The 18,614-nt window shown below is 49.1% G+C and overlaps 2 protein-coding genes across 4 annotated transcripts in view; both read right to left on the bottom strand.

Annotated features, from left to right (window-relative positions):
* DSN1 (DSN1 component of MIS12 kinetochore complex) overlaps positions 1 to 7,254 on the bottom strand; it is a 16,292-nt gene extending 9,038 nt beyond the window's left edge. Inside the window, exons 1-5 of one of the 2 annotated variants that reach the window (XM_029220978.1) lie at positions 6,972 to 7,254; positions 5,370 to 5,412; positions 4,818 to 5,144; positions 2,428 to 2,501; positions 1,704 to 1,776 (exon numbers count right to left, since the gene is read on the bottom strand). In XM_029220978.1, the coding sequence (XP_029076811.1) occupies positions 1,704 to 1,776; positions 2,428 to 2,501; positions 4,818 to 5,144; positions 5,370 to 5,397 (502 nt within the window). In that variant the 5' untranslated portion in view covers positions 5,398 to 5,412; positions 6,972 to 7,254. The remainder of the gene's footprint in view (positions 1 to 1,703; positions 1,777 to 2,427; positions 2,502 to 4,817; positions 5,145 to 5,369; positions 5,413 to 6,971) is intronic. The other variant, XM_029220979.1, reaches the window with a different exon arrangement.
* A 2,636-nt stretch (positions 7,255 to 9,890) lies between these two features.
* The window catches only part of SOGA1 (suppressor of glucose, autophagy associated 1), a 73,250-nt gene continuing 64,526 nt past the window's right edge, over positions 9,891 to 18,614 (bottom strand). For both annotated transcript variants that reach the window (XM_029219675.1, XM_029219676.1), the window contains exon 15: positions 9,891 to 18,104. In XM_029219675.1, coding sequence (XP_029075508.1) covers positions 17,955 to 18,104 — 150 coding nt within the window. In that variant the 3' untranslated portion in view covers positions 9,891 to 17,954. The remainder of the gene's footprint in view (positions 18,105 to 18,614) is intronic.

The raw sequence follows: 18,614 nt of genomic DNA, 5'->3' as shown, positions 1-18,614 counted from the left end.
GGGAAGATCCCACATGTCGCGGAGCGGCTGGGCCCGTGAGCCATGGCCGCTGGGCCTGCGCGTCCGGAGCCTGTGCTCCGCAACGGGAGAGGCCACAACAGTGAGAGGCCCGTGTACCGCAAAAAAAAAAAAAAAAAAAAGATGTATCTGCATGGACATTTCATTCTTTTCAAGCGATTTGATCTGCTGGCACTGGGTGGAAGAACATTACAGAAGTCAGGCAATGGGCAAGAGTGTAATGAGAAATGTTGGAGACAAATAAAGAATTATGGGCATAAGGTAAAAACAGGTCTCTGCTTAAATTTGGAAGAGTTCACAATTAAATTCAGGTGAGGAATGCAGAGGGGAAAAGATATGTTAAAACAGCTATCAAAATAACCTGGGCAGGGGCTTCCCTGGTGGCGCAGTGGTTGAGAGTCCGCCTGCCGATGCAGGGGACACGGGTTCGTGCCCCGGTCCGGGAAGATCCCACATGCCGCGGAGCGGCTGGGCCCGTGAGCCATGGCCGCTGAGCCTGCGCGTGCAGAGCCTGTGCTCCGCAACGGGAGAGGCCACAACAGTGAGAGGCCCACGTACCGCAAAAAAAAAAAAAAAAAATAACCTGGGCATATCTACTCTAATTATGGTGATAGTGCAGTTCTGAGATAAATAGCTTTAACTGGCAAGTAAGTCTGAGTTCATGTATTTTCTAGGTCTTTTAAGTGGGTAACACTGAGTATTTCTGACCTGGATGATTGTGTAATGACACTGTAAGGAGAATAGCTACTTTCTGGAAAGCTGAAAACTGATTCCTGGGAAAGAATATTTGTAACTTACATCACAAACAGCTAATTTCCTTAATATATAAAGAGTTCCTACAAAATCAATACAAAAGAACCAATATCCCAATTTTTAAAAGTGAACAAAGGATATGGACAGACAATACACAGAAAATAAAGCACAAATGGCTCTCCTCTAAAAATATGAAAAAATTATTATCCTCTTCAAAAGAAAAAGCAACAGATTAAAAGTACAAAAAAATACCTTTTATCACCAATTAAACAGTAAAAAATCTAAACTTTTAGTTACAGTATAATTACACTAGTTAATTTCCAATCTAGAAATTTATCTTACTTTTACTTGAATATGTGCCAAAAGGCTTGTATAAAAAGGTATTCATTATCCATTCATTGCCACAGTAGAAGACTGAAAACAACTCTAAAAGTCCATCAGTAAAAAACTGGTTAAATCAAATATGGTACATTTATAAAATGGAGTATCATGGAGCTACTAACATGTCAAGACGGCTCTATAAGTGTGATATAGAATTATCTGCAAGATAAATTAAGTTAAAAAAAAACACAAGGTAAAGAACAGTGTAGAGTGGTTTACTCCTTTGATTTCAATGGATAAATGTTTAGAAATGCAATAAATCTTTCTGCAAGTATACACAAGAAGCTGGTGACTGCGGTTGCCTCTGGGAGGAAAGAACTGTGATTGGGGTCACGGTGGAAGAGAGGCTCACTTTCTTCACTTTTGGACCTTCTGAACTTCATAAACATATACTCTTATTTTTTTAATGCAACTCCCCAAAAAAGGAGGGGAGCTGGTTTTGTGAGGCAGCAGTTCCTGTAAATGGGGATCCTGAGAATGGGGCTTCAATTGACCTTCATAGAAGGTACAGACCAAGGTCAAAGCTCACTTGTCTAGTCTTAGTAACTTACCTTTGGCTCTAAAATTTTCAAGACTGAAGCCCTCAGTGCCCCTTAGGAAAGGTTCAAGTTTCTGAACAGAGAACTAAATAAAGAAAAGCATTTTCAGTACAACCAAGATTTCCCAGGCCAGTCCCAAGTTCATGTAATTTTATGATGTTTCATAAATGTGAGTAAACATGATTTAATTCTACACCTAAGATTTTTCATATAAACAAAACAAAATGAGAAAATCAAAAGGTAAGGGAAAAACTCTTTGTTGCCTAGACTATATGATTTGATTTTTGATTCAGGAAAAACAACGGTCACTTAATTCACACAAATGACTTGCTTATCTAAACTGATGTGATCGCCAGTCAGCCATATAACACCAACTTAGAATGCAGTCAGACCTCAAATGACTGCTTAAACTTAGATGTGACCTCCACTCACTGCAAATTCCCATCATTTGCTGCCAGTGAGCAAAATATACTAGATCGGGGAAATCTGACTGTTAAGTGCTCAGCGACAGCAGCACCGATGGGACTGGTAGAGTCTAGTCCAGAGACAGATCAGCTCCTGGGATTAAAGCTGGCTTTTAAATTAATCCCACTAGAGAGAAATATCTTTTACCCTTTACCGATAAATCACACAGTATTTGATCTCTCTTTGGGGATGTCACAGTTAACAGTTTTAAAAAAAAAAAAAAAAGAAAAGAAAAGAAAAAGAAAGCATTTCCCAATCGTGAGACTCTCACCTGGAAACTGGAAAGCAGGAGACAGCCCAGCCGTTTGCTTTCTGCTATGTTGACACTGATGGATCTGCAGAGCTCTAACATAAAGTATCACCGCATTGAAGGAGATGGATACTTAAGACAGTTAGCAAAGTAAAAAAAACTGAAAAATTCCCTCCCCCTTGATGCAGTCCAACTTAAGAAAACCCAAGCAGCCTTCTCTAATTAAAGGGAGAATTCATATATAGTCACATCTAATTTGTTCAAGATCACCAAAGAATGACATTTACCCATCTGTGCGACCTAACTTTGAAAAGTTATAAGAACCTTTTATGTACTACATTAAAATCTTGTCTTGATAAACAATGTAGATTAAAAAAAATTTAACTCCTTTTATGTTTTATATTCACCATTTGAAGAAAGGAGGTGGGATTATTGCAGTATTTCTATGACAGGCACTGCAGTGTGCTTTAAATACTGTCTTGGGACTTCCCTGGCAGTCCAGCGGCTAAAGACTCCGTGCTCCCAGTGAAGGGGGCACGGGTTTGATCCCTGGTCGGGGAAGTAAGATCCCACGTGCTGTGTGGAGCAGCCATGAATGAATGAATGAATACATACATACATACATACATACATACACTGTCTTAAGAATCTTCTTATAAACTATGAGCTCCATTTTACGGATGCGGAAATTGAAGCTCAGAGGGGATATAACTTGTCTGAAGCCAGAGACTGGTGGAGCCAGAATTCAACCCCAAGTCCATCACCAAAACCTGTTTTCCCACTAATACCATGCTGCCTCTCCTTAATGACCTAATGATACATTAATAGTAATTTGTTGAACACCTGCTATCTAAAAGGCATCTTATTAAACGCTATACACACCTCATTAAAACTTGAGGCAAGTATCTTATCTGGGTGAATCTTTTTTTATTTTTTTCCCCACACTGCCTGGCATGTGGGATCTTCCAAGACCAGGGATCAAACCACTGCCCCCTGCAGTGGAAGCACGAAGTCTTAACCACTGGACCGCCAGGGAAGTCCCAAGTATCTTATCAACTCCATTTGACAAAGGTTAGGTAATAGGTAACTTGCCCAAGGTCGCACAGTGAGTCAGCCAGAACTGAACGGGCATTTTACATAATTATGCCACTGAATCCTCAAACAACTAGAAGACATAGATACTGTTTTTTCGATTATGTTCATTTAAAAACATCAACTATTATACGGCAAAGGAAATTTGCTTTGAGAATTGGGAGAGATACATGTCTTTTTGCCCTCCGGCTTCAGCTGGCTGTGTTTTTAAAGTTCTTTTGTGCCCTCTCTTGATTACTTCTCCTTGCTTTTAGTCATGAAAAACTGGATGCCTTCCGCCTATAACCAAAGAAACTTGGCAAGTGGCTGGCAGTGACAAGGAGATAACAAATCTTATTATGCATCAGTAGTGTTCTGTTACACAGAACATTAGGCCACATGCTCTGGGACAGAGATGCAGGTTAGGGCAATCTTAGGAAACTGAAGCTTCTTGGCACGTCCATGGAGTAAAGTGCATGAGCCTAATTGTGGTGGCAATTTTTTGATATGCTACATGGCTGTTTTTACCCAGAATTCCTTCTAAACATGAGACCATCTGGAAGTGAGGTGATGTCTTTAAAATAATCACCACAGCTTAACACTTGAACTATTTCTTTACCATGTGCCAGGTACTGTACTATATATCAACTCATTTAATTCTCACACAACCCCATAAAATAGGTATTATTTCATCCCTTTTACTGATGAGGACCGTAAGGCAAAGGAGGTTAAGGGACCTGCTCAAGGTCACACAGCTAGTAAGGTCTTCCTGAAATGTGTTACTTTCTATATTAAATCTTGTACTTCAATGCTTACTGAGATGCTATTATTATAAATTCATACAAAATTACATTCAAATACAGCATGTCTAAAAAACTAGGTTTTTACCCTAGATATTTTTATGTGTCCTTCCCTCTGAGATATTTTCAGTTATAAAGCCTAAAATCAGGTAGCGACCCATCCACCTTCTGTTCTGCTTAAGGATATGAGGCCGAAAGCCACAGGAAGAAATCTTTACTTCTAGCAAAGGCGAATGTTGAACATTCACGTAGCAGAGGTGAGTGTTGAACAACCATAAATCAGATTTTCTGTTCATGGTATAGATTACAGTGGGTAGCTAATAACATGATATAAATAGCAATGATACTGAATACTTACTAGGTGTTTGACATCAGTACTTATAATCTTAGGATACTCCTACAGATGAGGAAACTGAAGCTCAGAGAGATTTGCTCAGCCACATAGCTAGTAAGCAGCAAAGTCAAGTCTATCTGTCTCCCATACCTCACTGCCTCTTATCTGAGCTGGAACTCCATTGTCTTATGTACATGGCACCCCACCTGTGATGCCCTGATGAAAGGGAGGCAGTGACTTCCGCCGGTTCGTTTCTTTCATACTTGCTCGCCGCCAGGATTGCCTCCTGTCTTGATGACGGGCACACTGTTCTTTGGGGGACAAATAAAGGGACCTGGATTGAAGTCCTTCCTGGTGGCTGAGATCACAACTTTCCCCCTTTTTAGGGCTAGAGCCAAGGTGAATCTGTTTCTTTGAAACGCCTTCAGTCATCTCCAGGGAGGTGGACGAATTACCACACGCTTCCGCAGGGTTGGGATCTGATTCCAATTGATGATCATGAGTCTTAGATGCCACTGGTTCCTCTTCTAGCACTTGTTATAAAAAAGTCAAAATACAGAATCAAACCCATCACAACTAAGCATCTGTGCAAAAAAGTGGAAAAAGGAAATGTGTGCCCCAGATCATGGAAACACTGAGGAAGCATCTTTGCAAATACGTGAGTAAGTGCTTTCAAGTCCACCAGGAGCCAGGAAAGTATTTAGGTAAAGCTCAGGAACCTGAACCCAAGAGGTACTGAATGTCACTACAGTACTCACCTTCTACAATCTCTGATCTAGAAGTCATCCTGGGTGGAGAACCCTGAAAACAGGAAAAGGAGGTGATCTGTTCTCCACATTTCAGTCCCAGTCTTGCTGGGGATTTACTACCCCAGAATCGGCCTTGTGCTTTCTAATCTCTTTGAACTGCCCCTCTTTGCCCCATGAAATTCTACCTGCCTGAGAGGGCCCAGTCCAACCCCGCCTCACCCACCTCCTCCAGAGAACATCTGCACAGCTCATCACCCCCTGTTCTCAATTTCTACAGAATTCATCTCTAGAAATACTCACCTTAACATGTAGCCCATCTTATTTCCCAATTATTTTGTGTTTAACAAGTGCCTAAGTGCATAATTCAGTTGATGGCATTATGATCTACCTGGTCTTCAAAACATGAAAAAAATCACATTATCCTTGATTAATTCTAAGATTCAAAGGCCTGTTCATTCTACTTCCAACAGTCTCTCTACAACTCTTCCCCGTCTCCGGTTATCGATTTAGTTCAGATCTCATAATTTCTACCACTCTCCCCCACCTCCCCCAAGAATCCAACAGTCTCTCCACTAGTTTTTCCTACATGCAGCATTGCTCCTCTCCAATCCATTCTTATTTATTTTATTTATTTTACTTTTGGCCACGCCGTTTGTGGGATCTTAGTTCCCCCGCCAGGGACTGAACTCCGTGACAGCGCGGAGTCCTAACCATCGGACCGCTGGGGAATTCTCTCCAATCCATTCTTTAGACAGCAGCAGAGATTCCTCCAGTGTACTCAACACCTTCCAGAAGCTAGTCCTAACTAGTACCCATTCCTGCTTTCTCCTGCCACTCCCATTCCATGCACCGCTTTTGACTCTTTGCACACATTGCCTGTAAAGCTTATTCATCCTTCCCAATCGAGCTCAAGTGCGAAGCTTTCACACCACTTCTCTTTGACAGAGTTGGCTGCTCCGCTCCACCCCTAGGTCTCCCTAGCACTGCCTGTAAAGTCCGTTTACATGTCTGCCTCCCCGGCCAGACTGTATTTCTAGAGCCTGTTACAGACAACTAACGGTTTGGAAAAGGGCAGGGACATGACTGAGGCATCTCTACATCGTCCATGCTTCCCCCACCCCCATCCCCAACAGAAATCGGTGCGTTGCGGGGTGCTTAGTAAAGAGAAATGAATATATGCGACGGGACAACATGGCAAAGATAACAGAACAACGAGGGGTAGGTCGAGGATCTGCATCGCCCCAGTAACGACTGTATCACTCAGATGAAAGCCTGGGTAATAGCAGCAATCACTGTCGCCCGCTAAGCGCTTATTACATGCCAGGACCTGTGCGTGTATGCAAACAATTTACTTGCATCACGATCCCGTTTAATCCTTTCCACAGCTCTGTAAGTACCATCATCAATTCCACGTTGCAGATAGAACTGAGGTTCAGAGGGGCAAAAGCCTGGCCCAAACTTGTTGTGCGGCCAGCCTGGAGCAGAGGCGAAATTCCAACCCCGGCCTGAGACCCACCCCCAGCCTTCAACCACTGTTCTGGAGTTTAGACCGCTGGCTCGGCAAACAGGCCCCGACCGAGAGGCGCAGCCCGGCCTCGGGTCTCCTCTTACCCGGAGGTGGCTGCAGCGCCCCGCTAGTCCCCGCTGTCGGGGGTGACGACGGGTTGGGTCTGGGCTGGGCCGAGGTGTCCGGCCCGAAAGAGGATGGTGCGCGGGTAAGCGGGGCCGCGTACAGGGAGAGCTCTGCGACTTCCTAACCTCAGAGCGACGCCCGTCCAGCCCAAAGCCTCCGCCCCCGAAAAACAAGGCCGCAGGCCACTCTCCGCGGCCCCAGAGACCTCCGCACGCCCTGCGCCAAAGCGTCTACTCCTTCCTGGTCCGGGCCCGCTTGGCGATCCGCCGCCCGCGCCAGCCCCGCCTCCGGTGAAACTCCCGCCAGCCGAGGGCGCATGCGCCGCCGGCGGCTTCCACGGCTCGCGCAAGCGCACGCGCAGAACGCCGGCTTCACTCAAGGTGCATGCGCGAACTGGTGTTCAAGACTCTTGTTGCCCCGCCCGCTTTGTCCAAGTTCTTCCCAGCCCAGACTTTGCCATGTTACACCTCCTCAGCTACGCCACGCCCAGGGAGTCACTAACTGGGTCCCGTTACACCAGCGTATCCTTTGCGCCCAGTATGCCTAGAGCCTTTCTAAGATGGGGAACAGAGGTCCAGGGAGGTACTTGCCAAAGGAATACAGGGCATTAGCGGGTGGGCAGTGATGCCTGCTCCGTCGCTAGGCCATGGTCACCCCTCCTTTTATCTTCTTAACGCTGAAAATGTGGACCATGACTCTCACACTTTTTCCAGTCCTGCTCTAGCACATATTCTCCCTTTGTGGTCCCTTCTATACTTGGCAAAGTTCAAGAACTCTCCTTTGTAAACTCACTGCAGGCCAGCCCCTCCCCAAACTGCTTGCCTCTCCTCTCGTCATCCCCCATTGCTTCTACTCCTTTGCTCAAGCCATTCCCTCTGCCTGGGAAGCCCTTCAAGCCTTTTGTTCTTGGCAAAATTCTCCGATTTTAAGCCTCAGCTGAGGATTCATCTCTCTCAGAGCCTTCTCTGAGGCCCCAGTCTGAAAAGCAGATCCCCTTTCTGTACTCCCAGGAGCCCAACCTGTGCCTGGTCCACTATCCCTTGCTGGCTTGGGGGATCCCAGATAGCAGACTGCTGCTTCAGCACCCAGCATGATGCCATCAGAATGTCCCCTTGCATGTGCAGTCCTTTGGGATCTGAAACCTCCAAGTGTTGAATTACAAGCAGTCCACAGAAACTGAAAGAAGGGTTGGTGAGCAGCAGCTGGAACGTGACTGTGGTCCTCCTTCTATAGCAGCTGTGGTCCTTGGAAAAGTTTTCTGGTGGTAGGCAGAAATCTGCCTTCCTGAAATTTCCACCATGTGGTTCCAGCATGTTGGCTACCAACAGACATCTGAAAGCAGAGATTTGCTCTTTATTCCTTGAATATCACTTTCTACAGCCCCGTTCCTTCTCTGCTCACCCTGCTCCTTCAACTACTACTCACTTGTCAATATCCCAAGAACAGAACACAGCCAGAACTGGCCCTCCTGGGGCCCAGTGGGTCTACTGCTTCATGGAATCCAGACCCAGTACATCCTCTATGTCCCTTCTCTGCTTTCAGTTCTTATGTGGCTCCCTACTGTCCACAGGATGTGGACACTCCTTCCCTCCTAAGGCCCTCTGTGATCTGACCCAGCCTCTTTCATCACGCCAGTGACTTCTTTCCGTTCCCCAGTTCTGCTCTTCTTTCTACTAGGCTTTCACACATGCCGTTCCCTCCACCTGGGACATGTCCTTTCCGTCTCCTGCCTACAACACACCACCATCTCCTTCATCTGGTCCTCTCAAGCTTAGGTATCAGTTCAGATGTCCCTCTGCAGCCTTTGCTGATTCCTCCCAGCTCCCTGAGCACCCTGGGCTCCCCCTGGCCATTGACATTTGCTTTCCTGTTTTTCAGGCCCATATATTGCTATCCTCAATGCCTAGCACAGGCCTGGCTATTGTTAGGCCCTCAAAAAGGAAGAGATCTGTGTAATTTTCATGTGGTTGCTGGCTTCCAAGATGGCCCCTAATGTTCCCCACTTCCTGGTCTTCATACCCTTGTATAATCCTCTCCCACAAGGAATAGGGCTAATCTGTATAAGCAATAAGATACTGCAGAAATGACAGTGTATGATTTTCAAGGCTTAGTCATAAAAGACATTGTAGCTTCTACCCTCTTTTTCCATATATCACTTGCTCTGGGGGAAGCCAGCTGCCATGTTGTGAGGATGCTCAAGCAGCCATATGGAGAGGGCCACCTGGGGAGGAACTGAGGCCTCTTGCCAACACTGACTTGCCAGGCATATGAGTGAGCCACCTTGTGGATCTTCCAGCCCCAATCACACCTTCACATGATTGCAGCCTGATTGACACTTGACTGCACCCTCAGGAGACCCTGAGTCAGAACTACTCAGCTCCCGAATTCCTGACCCACAGCATCTGTGATATAATAAACGTTTGGGGATAATTAATTCTACTGTAATAGATAATTAATCCATGTCCTTTTTTATGATAAATTTTTGAAAGCCTTTTGTAGAAAGTTTCAATTCCTTTTTTTTTTGGCCACACTGTGAGGTTTGCAGGATCCTAGTTCCCTGACCAGGGATTCAAACCCATGCCCCCTGCAGCGGATGTGCGGGGTCCTAACCAATGGAGCTCCAGGGAATTCCCTCAATTCCATTTTCGATGACTCTGCATTTATTTCTCAGTGGTCATACCACCCTTCATGGGAGACTCTGAGGTGTCAGCAGTCAGTAGCCAGGAACACCTGGTGGCTCCTCCCAAGTGACCCCCAAACCAGCCAGCTGGCTGTGGCATTTCCCAGGGCTCCTTCCTTCCCAGGCAACTGGGTGTGGGGTAGAGTCAAGTTTCAAATCTGCTGAGCACCCCACCCACCCAAAATGAGAAATCAGAGAAGAGGCCAAGTCCATGGAAACTGTTCATATGACATACTTTATTTCCAATCTACAACCATTAAAAACGCTTTGTAAGTTTACACTGTACAGTTATTCTCATGTCTGAAATAAGACACGGGGGCAAGGAGAGCTGGCGGATTGGACCATGGTTGTCCTAGCACCCAATCCATCCTGGGAAAGAGCCTTCTGAAGACAGGAGTGGGGAGGAGAAACAGCGGACAGGAGAGGTGGACAGTTTGGCCCAAGGATGCCCTTAGTCCCTTCCCTCCCAAAGGCCTTTCCCTGGGGAACCCTTAGGGCCCACAGCTGCAGGGTCCACACCAGGAAACCAGGATGGTCAGGAAGGGGGCTTCACAGTATTGGTGGGGTTTGGGGAGGGGGGCCAGGAGGAGGAGGAAGGACAGCTTCTGGCTCTCTTCCCCAGCCGCTGGGGGTTGGAGCTGTTTTTTGGCCTTGTCTACAAGGTATCCCTAGAGGTGAGAGGTGAGAGGAGAAGGAGCTGGCTGGGGATTTAGGAGTCTTCCTTTGAGGAGTTGTTTCTTTCCATTTGAAGAGAGGCCATAAGCCTATGGTGAGGTTTCCAAGGGATAAACGGTCTCAGGGTCTTTTGTCTCCTGCCCCCCCACCCACCCCAGGATGCCCACCTGCTGCCCAGCTGGCACAACCCTACACAATCTCTTGTAAAACCCAGACAAGTAGGAGAAGTGGGTAGGACTGGAACCAAGCCAGGGGCAGGGAAAGGAAAAACGTATGCCTTCTGCCAGCCCTCCAGTTTCCAGGAAGAGGAGAACATAGTTTTGTTTTGCTTTGGGTAGGGGCAGGGAGGGTTCGCAGTCTCTCAGGAGTCCAGATGAGGTTGGTGTTTCCTGTTCCTGGTCAGGGCCAGCCTCAGTCCCTCACCAGGCCACACTATTTGCGGGTCTAGATCAGCAGGTGGCAAACTCCTGTGTATATCAGAATCACCTGGAGGGCTTGTTAAACCCCAGCTTGCTGGCCACCCCCGCCCCCACCCAAGGTTCTGTTCCATAGGTCTTGAGTGGGCCCAATACTTTGCATGTCTATCAAGTGCCCAGGTGTTGCTCCCGCTTCTTTGAGAACCTCCAGGCAACATCCTCAGCAACCTGGTGCCCCAAGGCAGTGCCCGGGAGCTGGGCCACAGCTGGCAAGGCCCTGCCTTAGAGGCACCAAGATATCTGGGAAGCTGCTGGGCACAGACTTGTGGTGAGCCCCCCGTGCGGAGAAGTAAACTAAGGCACAGAGATAGCGGCGGAGCTGAGAGAGGAGCCAGGATACCAGGGCCCAGTGGAGAGGATGGTGATGCAGGACTCCAAAACATGAGGGGTGCTCTGGGGCCCTAAGGACCATCCTCGTGCTTATCATAAAATCATACAACCAGCCAAACACAGAGAAGTTAAGACATCTCCTGGGCCAGGTCTCCAGACTCCTGGCTGAGGTTCTTTTTCATGGGAGCAGTTTGAGTGGTATCAGAATGGAGAGTGACAAGGTGGCCAGGCCCTGACGACTTCGGCCCTTCAAGGATGCTTAGGGGAAACCAAAGCTCCTTTCCTTAGACCCTGGGGTCCAGGGGGCTGGTGAAGGGCAGGAAGGGAGTGGAGTAGGGCTGATGGGATACACAAGGTAGGGTCCAAGAAGAGTGCAGGAGGGGCGGGGAAGAGCCCTGGGCAGGCGACTCAGGCCCAGCATCATGTCACCAGTCCCCTTCCGTTCTTGGGTCTGTGGACTTTGCAAACCGCAGACACTGTTGGGAGGGGTAAGGGGTAGTGCCAGGGTGGGCTACAGGTTCTGCCAGGGTGGGCTACAGGTTCTGCCAAGGGCAAGCTGTTCCAGAGGCCGTGAGGCCCAGGGGAGAGTGGAGAGTATGGGGGATGTCAAATGGACAGACAGATGGACGGATGGCCAGGGAGAGAAGAACCCAAGCTAGGCTGTACCTACTTTCCAAACAAGGCCATGTGGGACTGGGCAGGACAGAGGAAGCCAAAATGGGGGATCCAAGTTCCCCCCCCAATTCCCAGTGGAGAGTGTTGGGGTCTTGCCGGGCAGCTGTGGACAGAAGAAAATGGGGCTCAAGGGTGGGATGGGGGGATGTCTTTCTGGGCTTGGGGGTGGTGGTCACTGAGGCCAAGCCCAGCCTGAGGCATTGGGGAAAGGTTCCCCCTTTGGTGTGAGTAAACACAAAATAAAACAGAACCCAGGGAATACAACCAGATCTGAAAGCAAACCTCCGGAGTTGGGAGACCACAGACATGGGAGGATGGGAATGTGAGGCTGAGGGCACAGGGAGGGGGGTGCTGAGGTTACAGGGAAATCCACGGGAGACGAGTGGAGCCAGGGAGGCCGTTCTGGGAGGGCTGAGGCATGGGTGCTGCAAGGAAGCCTGAGGCTCAGAAGAGGAAAACCTGGCCATGGGTCAGGGCCACCCAGTCTGCTGGTGGGAATCAGCTGGAGAAGAGGAGGCAGGATGAGGGGAAGATTCGGAGGAAGATATTAAAGGAGAGGATGGGTGGGCAGTGGGGAGCGAACGTACAGCCCAGAGAGAGGAAGGGGTTCGACCAAGACCACGGAATGGTAGGTGAGGGGTGTCTCACCACTGGGGATGCAGAACCTGATGGAAGTCAGGAAGCCTGGGTTCTGGTCCTGATTCTGCCTTTAACCTGCTGTCTGACCTTGGGTGAGCCACTCTGTCCCTTCTCTGGGCCTGATTCCTCATCCGAAAAAGTGAGGGGGTTCGACACAAAAGGACAAACACTGTATGTATGATTCCACTTATATGAGTTGCTTAGACGAGGCAAATTCATAGAGACAGAAAGTAGAACAGAGGTTACAGGGGCTGGGGGAGAGGGATGGGGCGTTATTGTTTAGTGGGTATAGAGTTTCAGTGTGGGACGATAAAAAGCGCTGGAAGTGGAGAGTGGTAATGGTTGTATCAACACAACACTGTGAACGTATTTAAAGCCACTTAGAAATGGCTACGTCTTATGTACGTTTTGCCACAATTTTAAAAAAAGCGAGGGGGTAGGTCCAGTTTATTTTTCTTTCTATTCACTAAGACTAGTGAGGGGTGTATCACCCCTGGGGCCAGGGCACCAGGAGGCTGGCGTGGGGACAATGAGTGTGGTCGGACCACTCCCCATGGGTGTAGAACCTTATGCTTTCCCAGGCAGGTTCACAGGTACAGTACTGTATTTGGTCCTCAGCACAGCCATGCAAGGACATTCTCCCACTTTGCAGCTGGAAGAACTGAGGTACAGACTAGCCACATGCTCCGGGGCCAAGGCCATTCAAGTTGGTGGCCGTTTATTATTATTTTAAAAATAGTGACCTGGAAACCATCCTTGCATCTTAGGTTCACACTGCAACTGGCTTAGTGGACTTTGAAGGAAGGACACATGCTCGAAATTAGCAGCAGAAGAGTTTGTCTCCTGGGGCAACTATGGTTGCATCCCATGACTGGATGATGACATGCTTCCCTTTTTACCGTGATGTGCTTCCCTTTTTACTGTGGCTGCCAGGAAACTCAAGAGTAAAATTTAATTGCAGGATTATGGGAATCATGTCAGATAGATTTGGGGAATGATAATTCCTCTTGCTTTTTGACTTTCTTTGTACTTTTTTTTTTTTGGCTGCGCCGTGAGGCATTCGGGATCTTAGTTCCCCTACCAGGGATCGAACCCGTAACCTCTTCCGTGGAAGCACAGAGTCTTAACCACTGAACCGCCAAGGAAGTTCCTGACTTTCTTTTTTTCTGTTGTCTTACTGATCCTTATGACTAAGACTGTAAATTGCCTCCAGTGCTTTTTGGAAATTCTCAGCATAATTAACCCAAATCAGAGCTGGCTTGAGGACCAGGCCCCCTAATTACCAGCTCAGTGCTCTTTTTAAGATATAACATCATGGTTATCTGGTTAAAAAAAGATGGCCTAACGGTCAGGGCTGTGAACATCAATGGTGTGGCCACTGGTACTCAGGATCTCCCTGGGAATTTGTTAGATACGCAGATTCCTAGCCCAGAGGCTGAGGCAGGTCCCAAGAAGCTGCATTTTGGACATGCCTAAGAGGATTCTGATGCAGGGGGTCCGCACACCACTCTCTGGGACACACGGGTCCAGTGATTCAGAGTGGACTGGTTTTATGTCTGGGTTGGGCAGTGGCATATTCTCGGTGTCCTATACCCACACAAAGCCTCCAGTGGGGCAGCGGGTTGACACAGCAAGCAGGACAGTGTTGGGCTGGGGGATCCAGTGAACCCAGGTTCTAGTCTAAACTTGATGACTTCCCAGTTAGGTGACTCAGGGAGGAGACCTGCACTTCAGTTTTGTCATCTGTAAAATGGGGGCACTAACCCCTATCCTGCCAAGGTTGCCTCCCAGAGTTGGCCCTTAGAAGTCTGAAGGAGATGTGGCATGGGGAAGCAATTTCTAAATAGCAATGTGCTCTAGGCGGGGGTGTACGGGGTGAGGGGGAGGTGATGCTGGTGGGGCTGGAAGGCTGGCAAAGCTGGGGTGGGGAGGACATTCTAGATGGGAGAGGAGAGGGAGGAAGGGCCTGGCAGTTGGATGGGCAAGAGGAGAACGGGCCGGGTGACGAAACCATGAAAGGTGCATGGGGGCAGGCACGAGGGAGCCATGTGGCAATTAGGGTGTAAGAGGGTCCAGTCTTGGGTCCTCAACTTTGTCACCTGGGAGAGCAGCTGGTAGAGGAGCGTCCCTGGGGGGACCAAGGGGAGGGGCCATTTTGAGTAAGACCTCTTGGAGGAGTTTTTACAATTGGTCAGCCTTTGGTGGGGAAAGAATTAGCGGGGGGGACGGTGGGGGGAAGGGCTGCCAGGGTGACGGGGACTTGGATACTGATGCTTTGTGCATGCAGGATCTAGGGACCACCGATGTGCCAAAGTGGTTTGACTTTCATTTCAAATACAGACATCATTGCCCCCAGGAGGGTTTAATTTGGCTCTGGGAAGAGGTCAGACATAAGAAACACAAGATCGTCCAGTCTGGGGTCAACCATGCCAACTGGTCTCCCATTTCCCCTCAACCAACTGGTGCCAACACAATGGATCCAAACCCAGGGGTCTGTAGGGAATTAGGACCCCAGGGTTCCTTGGGACTTTGGCTGCAGAGAATAGAGATGGGGAAAGGAAAAAGAAGGCTAGAGGAGGAGGAGGAAGAGAAGGAAGAAGAAGCTGCTAGGAGTGAAAAGGTAAGGGGCAGCAGGAAGGGGAAGAAAGGGGGAAAGGGCAGTGTTCCTTCCTGGGACCCAGTGCTCCAGGGGAGTCCCCACAGAGGGCCAGGCAGTTTTCTGCTTTGGGAATGTTACCAAGACTTAAAAAGGCATTTGAAGAAACAAACTTAGAAATTACATTCCAAAAGAGTAGAGAGTTTTTACAAACCAACCCCCCACCCCAAAAAAGAAAACACAACTGTTACTAATTAAAATGCTAAAAATCAAACCAAATCAATATTTACACATAACATTTTCAACCCCATCAAGCCCCTCATCCAGAGGCTTCTGTAGGAACAGTGATGAGTGACCTTGCACAGTGGCATGCAGGAAGCAGAAACTGGGACTTTATTGAAAACCAAGCTCTGGGGTCTCGGACACTGGCTGAGGTCTGGGTGGCCATGCTCTAAGACAATGAGAATGCAAGGACAATCTTGGATGAGAACGACGGTAAGGCTGAGCGGTCCGCAGGGTTCAGGTCTCACGAGGATATCTCCCCAAGGCTAGAAGCACAGCCTCCCTGGCCCTCTGCAGCTCTGGGAAGTGCCAGAGGCCTCTGGTGGCTTGTGGCCTTGTGTGAATCCCCTCACTTGGAGAGAACCTCGGAGGGGCCCCCTGACCTCTTGGGTGGGAGCAGTGGCTTCCTAGAGGGGATTGGCCCATGGCTCCATCAGCCTGCCTGCTCTGCCCACACAGGTCACTATGGCATGAGGAAGTGGCTGCTTGCACCAACGTAACCCCAAGTTCTACCGATAGGGAATGGTGATGAAGGAATTTGGGTAACTGGTCCAGGTGCCCCAGAAAGGGCAAGACCGACAGCTGGTAGGTGGGAGCGCAGAGGCATCTCCTGAGTCCTGGGGGCAAATTAGCCACGCTGCTGGCTTTTTGTCTTCCTAATGGCAAATTCACAGATAAGCCACTCTATCCTGGTGCTTCCACTCTGAGCCCCCAGCCCGTTACAGGCAGCTGTGTGTAAACAAAACGGGTTCACTGGCACCAAGGGGGGAGGCCATCTGAGTATCCCTCCCCCATCACCACACTGCAATGAGCCACGGTGCAATCCATCCGATGGCTCAGGCAGCTCACATGGGACATGGGGAAGGGTGGGCAGTGGAGCTGGGGCTGGGAGGCGAGCCGGGAGAGCCCATAAGGCTAAGGAGAGAGGCTGGTGAAAAAGCTGGCAGGGTGGTGAGAACTGAGGCAGGCTGGCAGACACTCTCAGATCGATGTGCAAAGCTGCAATAAACAACATTCTTGAAGTTCAGTCCTGTTTTCCTGTGAGTTCTCACTTGGGGAACTTGGAGAGATCTCCATGCTCTTGATAAAGCCTTAGTAATCCGTGTTTGACTCATCGAAACAAAAAAGGTTTCAGAGGGAGGGAGGAAAATGAGAAAAAATGGAAAATGTTTGGGAAGCGGTCCAGCCCTCCACCCTGTCTGTGAGCATTTACAGACTCACGTCTGGGGGTTGGGCAAGTACCGGGTGTTGAGTGTAAAGTGGTGCTCTGAGGCCAAAGGGTCAGCAGTTTTGGGGGAGCAGGCTGCAGGGCTCCAGCTTTGCTAGGGGGCCCTCCAAAGCTGACCTGGAGACCAGAGCTCGGCTGCTGAGTTGCCTCATCCACACAGGGGACCCTGCGCCTGTCCATCGTGTTAAAGCCTTGCATTGTCCCAGTGGCGAGAGTACATGTATCAACCTCCAATAAATTACCTTAGGGGCTTTGGGGTAAGTTAAATTATTAAAATAAAGTAAAACCACCTTAAATATTTATAGTAAGAAAAATTCAAATAAACAACCGAGGCAAGAAATATGTTTCCAGGCCCCAGTCTATTGCCATGTCCTGGGGCACTGGCCTCTCGGAATGCTCCTTGGCCTGACCTGGCCATCTGGGAGTCTCTTACTGGGAACGTCTTTGCCCTCCACCAGCTGCAGGATGTAATCACAGTGGAGATGCGGTGCCCCTCCAGGGTGCCAGGGAAAGAGACCCCAGCGATCAAGGCAGTGGGCAATTAGGCATTTATTTATCTGTGCACCAGGTCTTGAGATGGACTTTACCTATTTCTGTCCTCAAGGAGTCTCCTGGGAAGGTTGGGGCCCCCCAAGTCACCTTGGCAAGAAAGGCAGTTCCAGTGGCTCTCCAGCCCTGAGCCCCTCGTCTTCTAGTCCTTGCTGCATCCAAGCTACGGGCAGGGAGATCCAGGCCTCCAGGATTCCAAGCAGATACTTGACCCTGGTTACCGCCCTATCATATCCCCTAGAGCCATAGCAATCCAGAGCAGCAGGGCTGGGAGGAGGAGGCGGTGGAGGGAAGAAATGGACGGGGTGATGCCCATTTCAGCTCCGCCAAAAACCCCAAGTTGAGCCCTAGAGCAAAGCCTGTTCTTCTCATTGGTGTTTCCTCCCCATGAAGAGGGATGTGGTTGGCAGGGAATGTCTCTGTGAGCCCTTTTCCCTGAGGGGCATGGCCAGAAGTGTATCCTTTCCTTGGGTCTTCTGAGAAGTGGGTGTGGCTAGAGCCAGGCAAGGCTCTCCCTTATGACCCAGGGATCAGCTCCCAACGGATCAGCTCCTAAGGGATCTTTCTGGAGCTGCTTCTGAAGCCCAGCTTTGGTCTTTCTCCCACTCGCTGCCTTCCCCTGGGAAGTCAGAGATCGCCACCCAGCAGTCAGCAGGAGGCCCCGCTTTACCTGGATGGGAAAGCTCTTCTGCGGCGGTGGTGCAGCTGCTGTCCCTCCTGGGCGAGAGATGCAGGGGGCGCGGGCCCCTCACCTCGTCTCCTCTCCGCGGGTTCCCTTTGGCTGTCCAGGGACTGGGCTGGTTGAGGTGGGGAGCTCGGCTGCTCTGTCACTCACTGGGGGGGGGCTGCCCTCTCCTCCCCACCCCAGGCGCACTCCGAAGGGTGCAGCCTGCACTTGGAAGGAGAGTGGCGGACGGCAGAGCGGGATGGCCGGGCGAAGCAGGAGGCGAGAGACTGGGTGCTACAGTCACACACGGCATCCTGGGAGGAGGGAGGAAGAAGTCGGGAGGAGCCAGGAGGCACTGCCCACCCAGGGACTGGGTGGCCAGGCAAGGAATCTGGACTCAGCTGTGCCCAGGGACCAGTTCCCAGGGGCTGTAGCCCCTCTCTGGACCAATTTTTAAAAATTATTTTCTCCCATTAGAGCAGTAATGAATGCTCATAAAGAACCTTCCAGAAGGTAATAAATTCTGGAATATACAGAGAAGAAAGTAGACATTGTCCATGAAAGATAAATTCTCTAAACATTGCACACACATGCATTTACCCAAATGATTTCAACCCCTACAGCTTATTTTGTAATTGCAAAACATGAACACTTTTTTGTCATGTATGTCCAGATCTCCTTCTTTTTAATGGCCACATACTATTCCACTGCGTGGAAGTAGCTTGATTTATTTATCCAATGCATTTTTTATGTGGATATTAGGTAGTTTCTAATTTTTTTTTACTATTACCAACACACAGGGATAATGGTTAAAAGTGCTGCTG

This window comes from Monodon monoceros, unplaced genomic scaffold (assembly GCF_005190385.1).
Source record: "Monodon monoceros isolate NGI ecotype Baffin Bay Population unplaced genomic scaffold, NGI_Narwhal_1 Super_Scaffold_13, whole genome shotgun sequence".
In the NCBI taxonomy this organism is placed as follows: domain Eukaryota; kingdom Metazoa; phylum Chordata; class Mammalia; order Artiodactyla; family Monodontidae; genus Monodon; species Monodon monoceros.
Note: the sequence above shows the minus strand (reverse complement) of the source record. Positions and strands in the feature narration are given on the sequence as shown.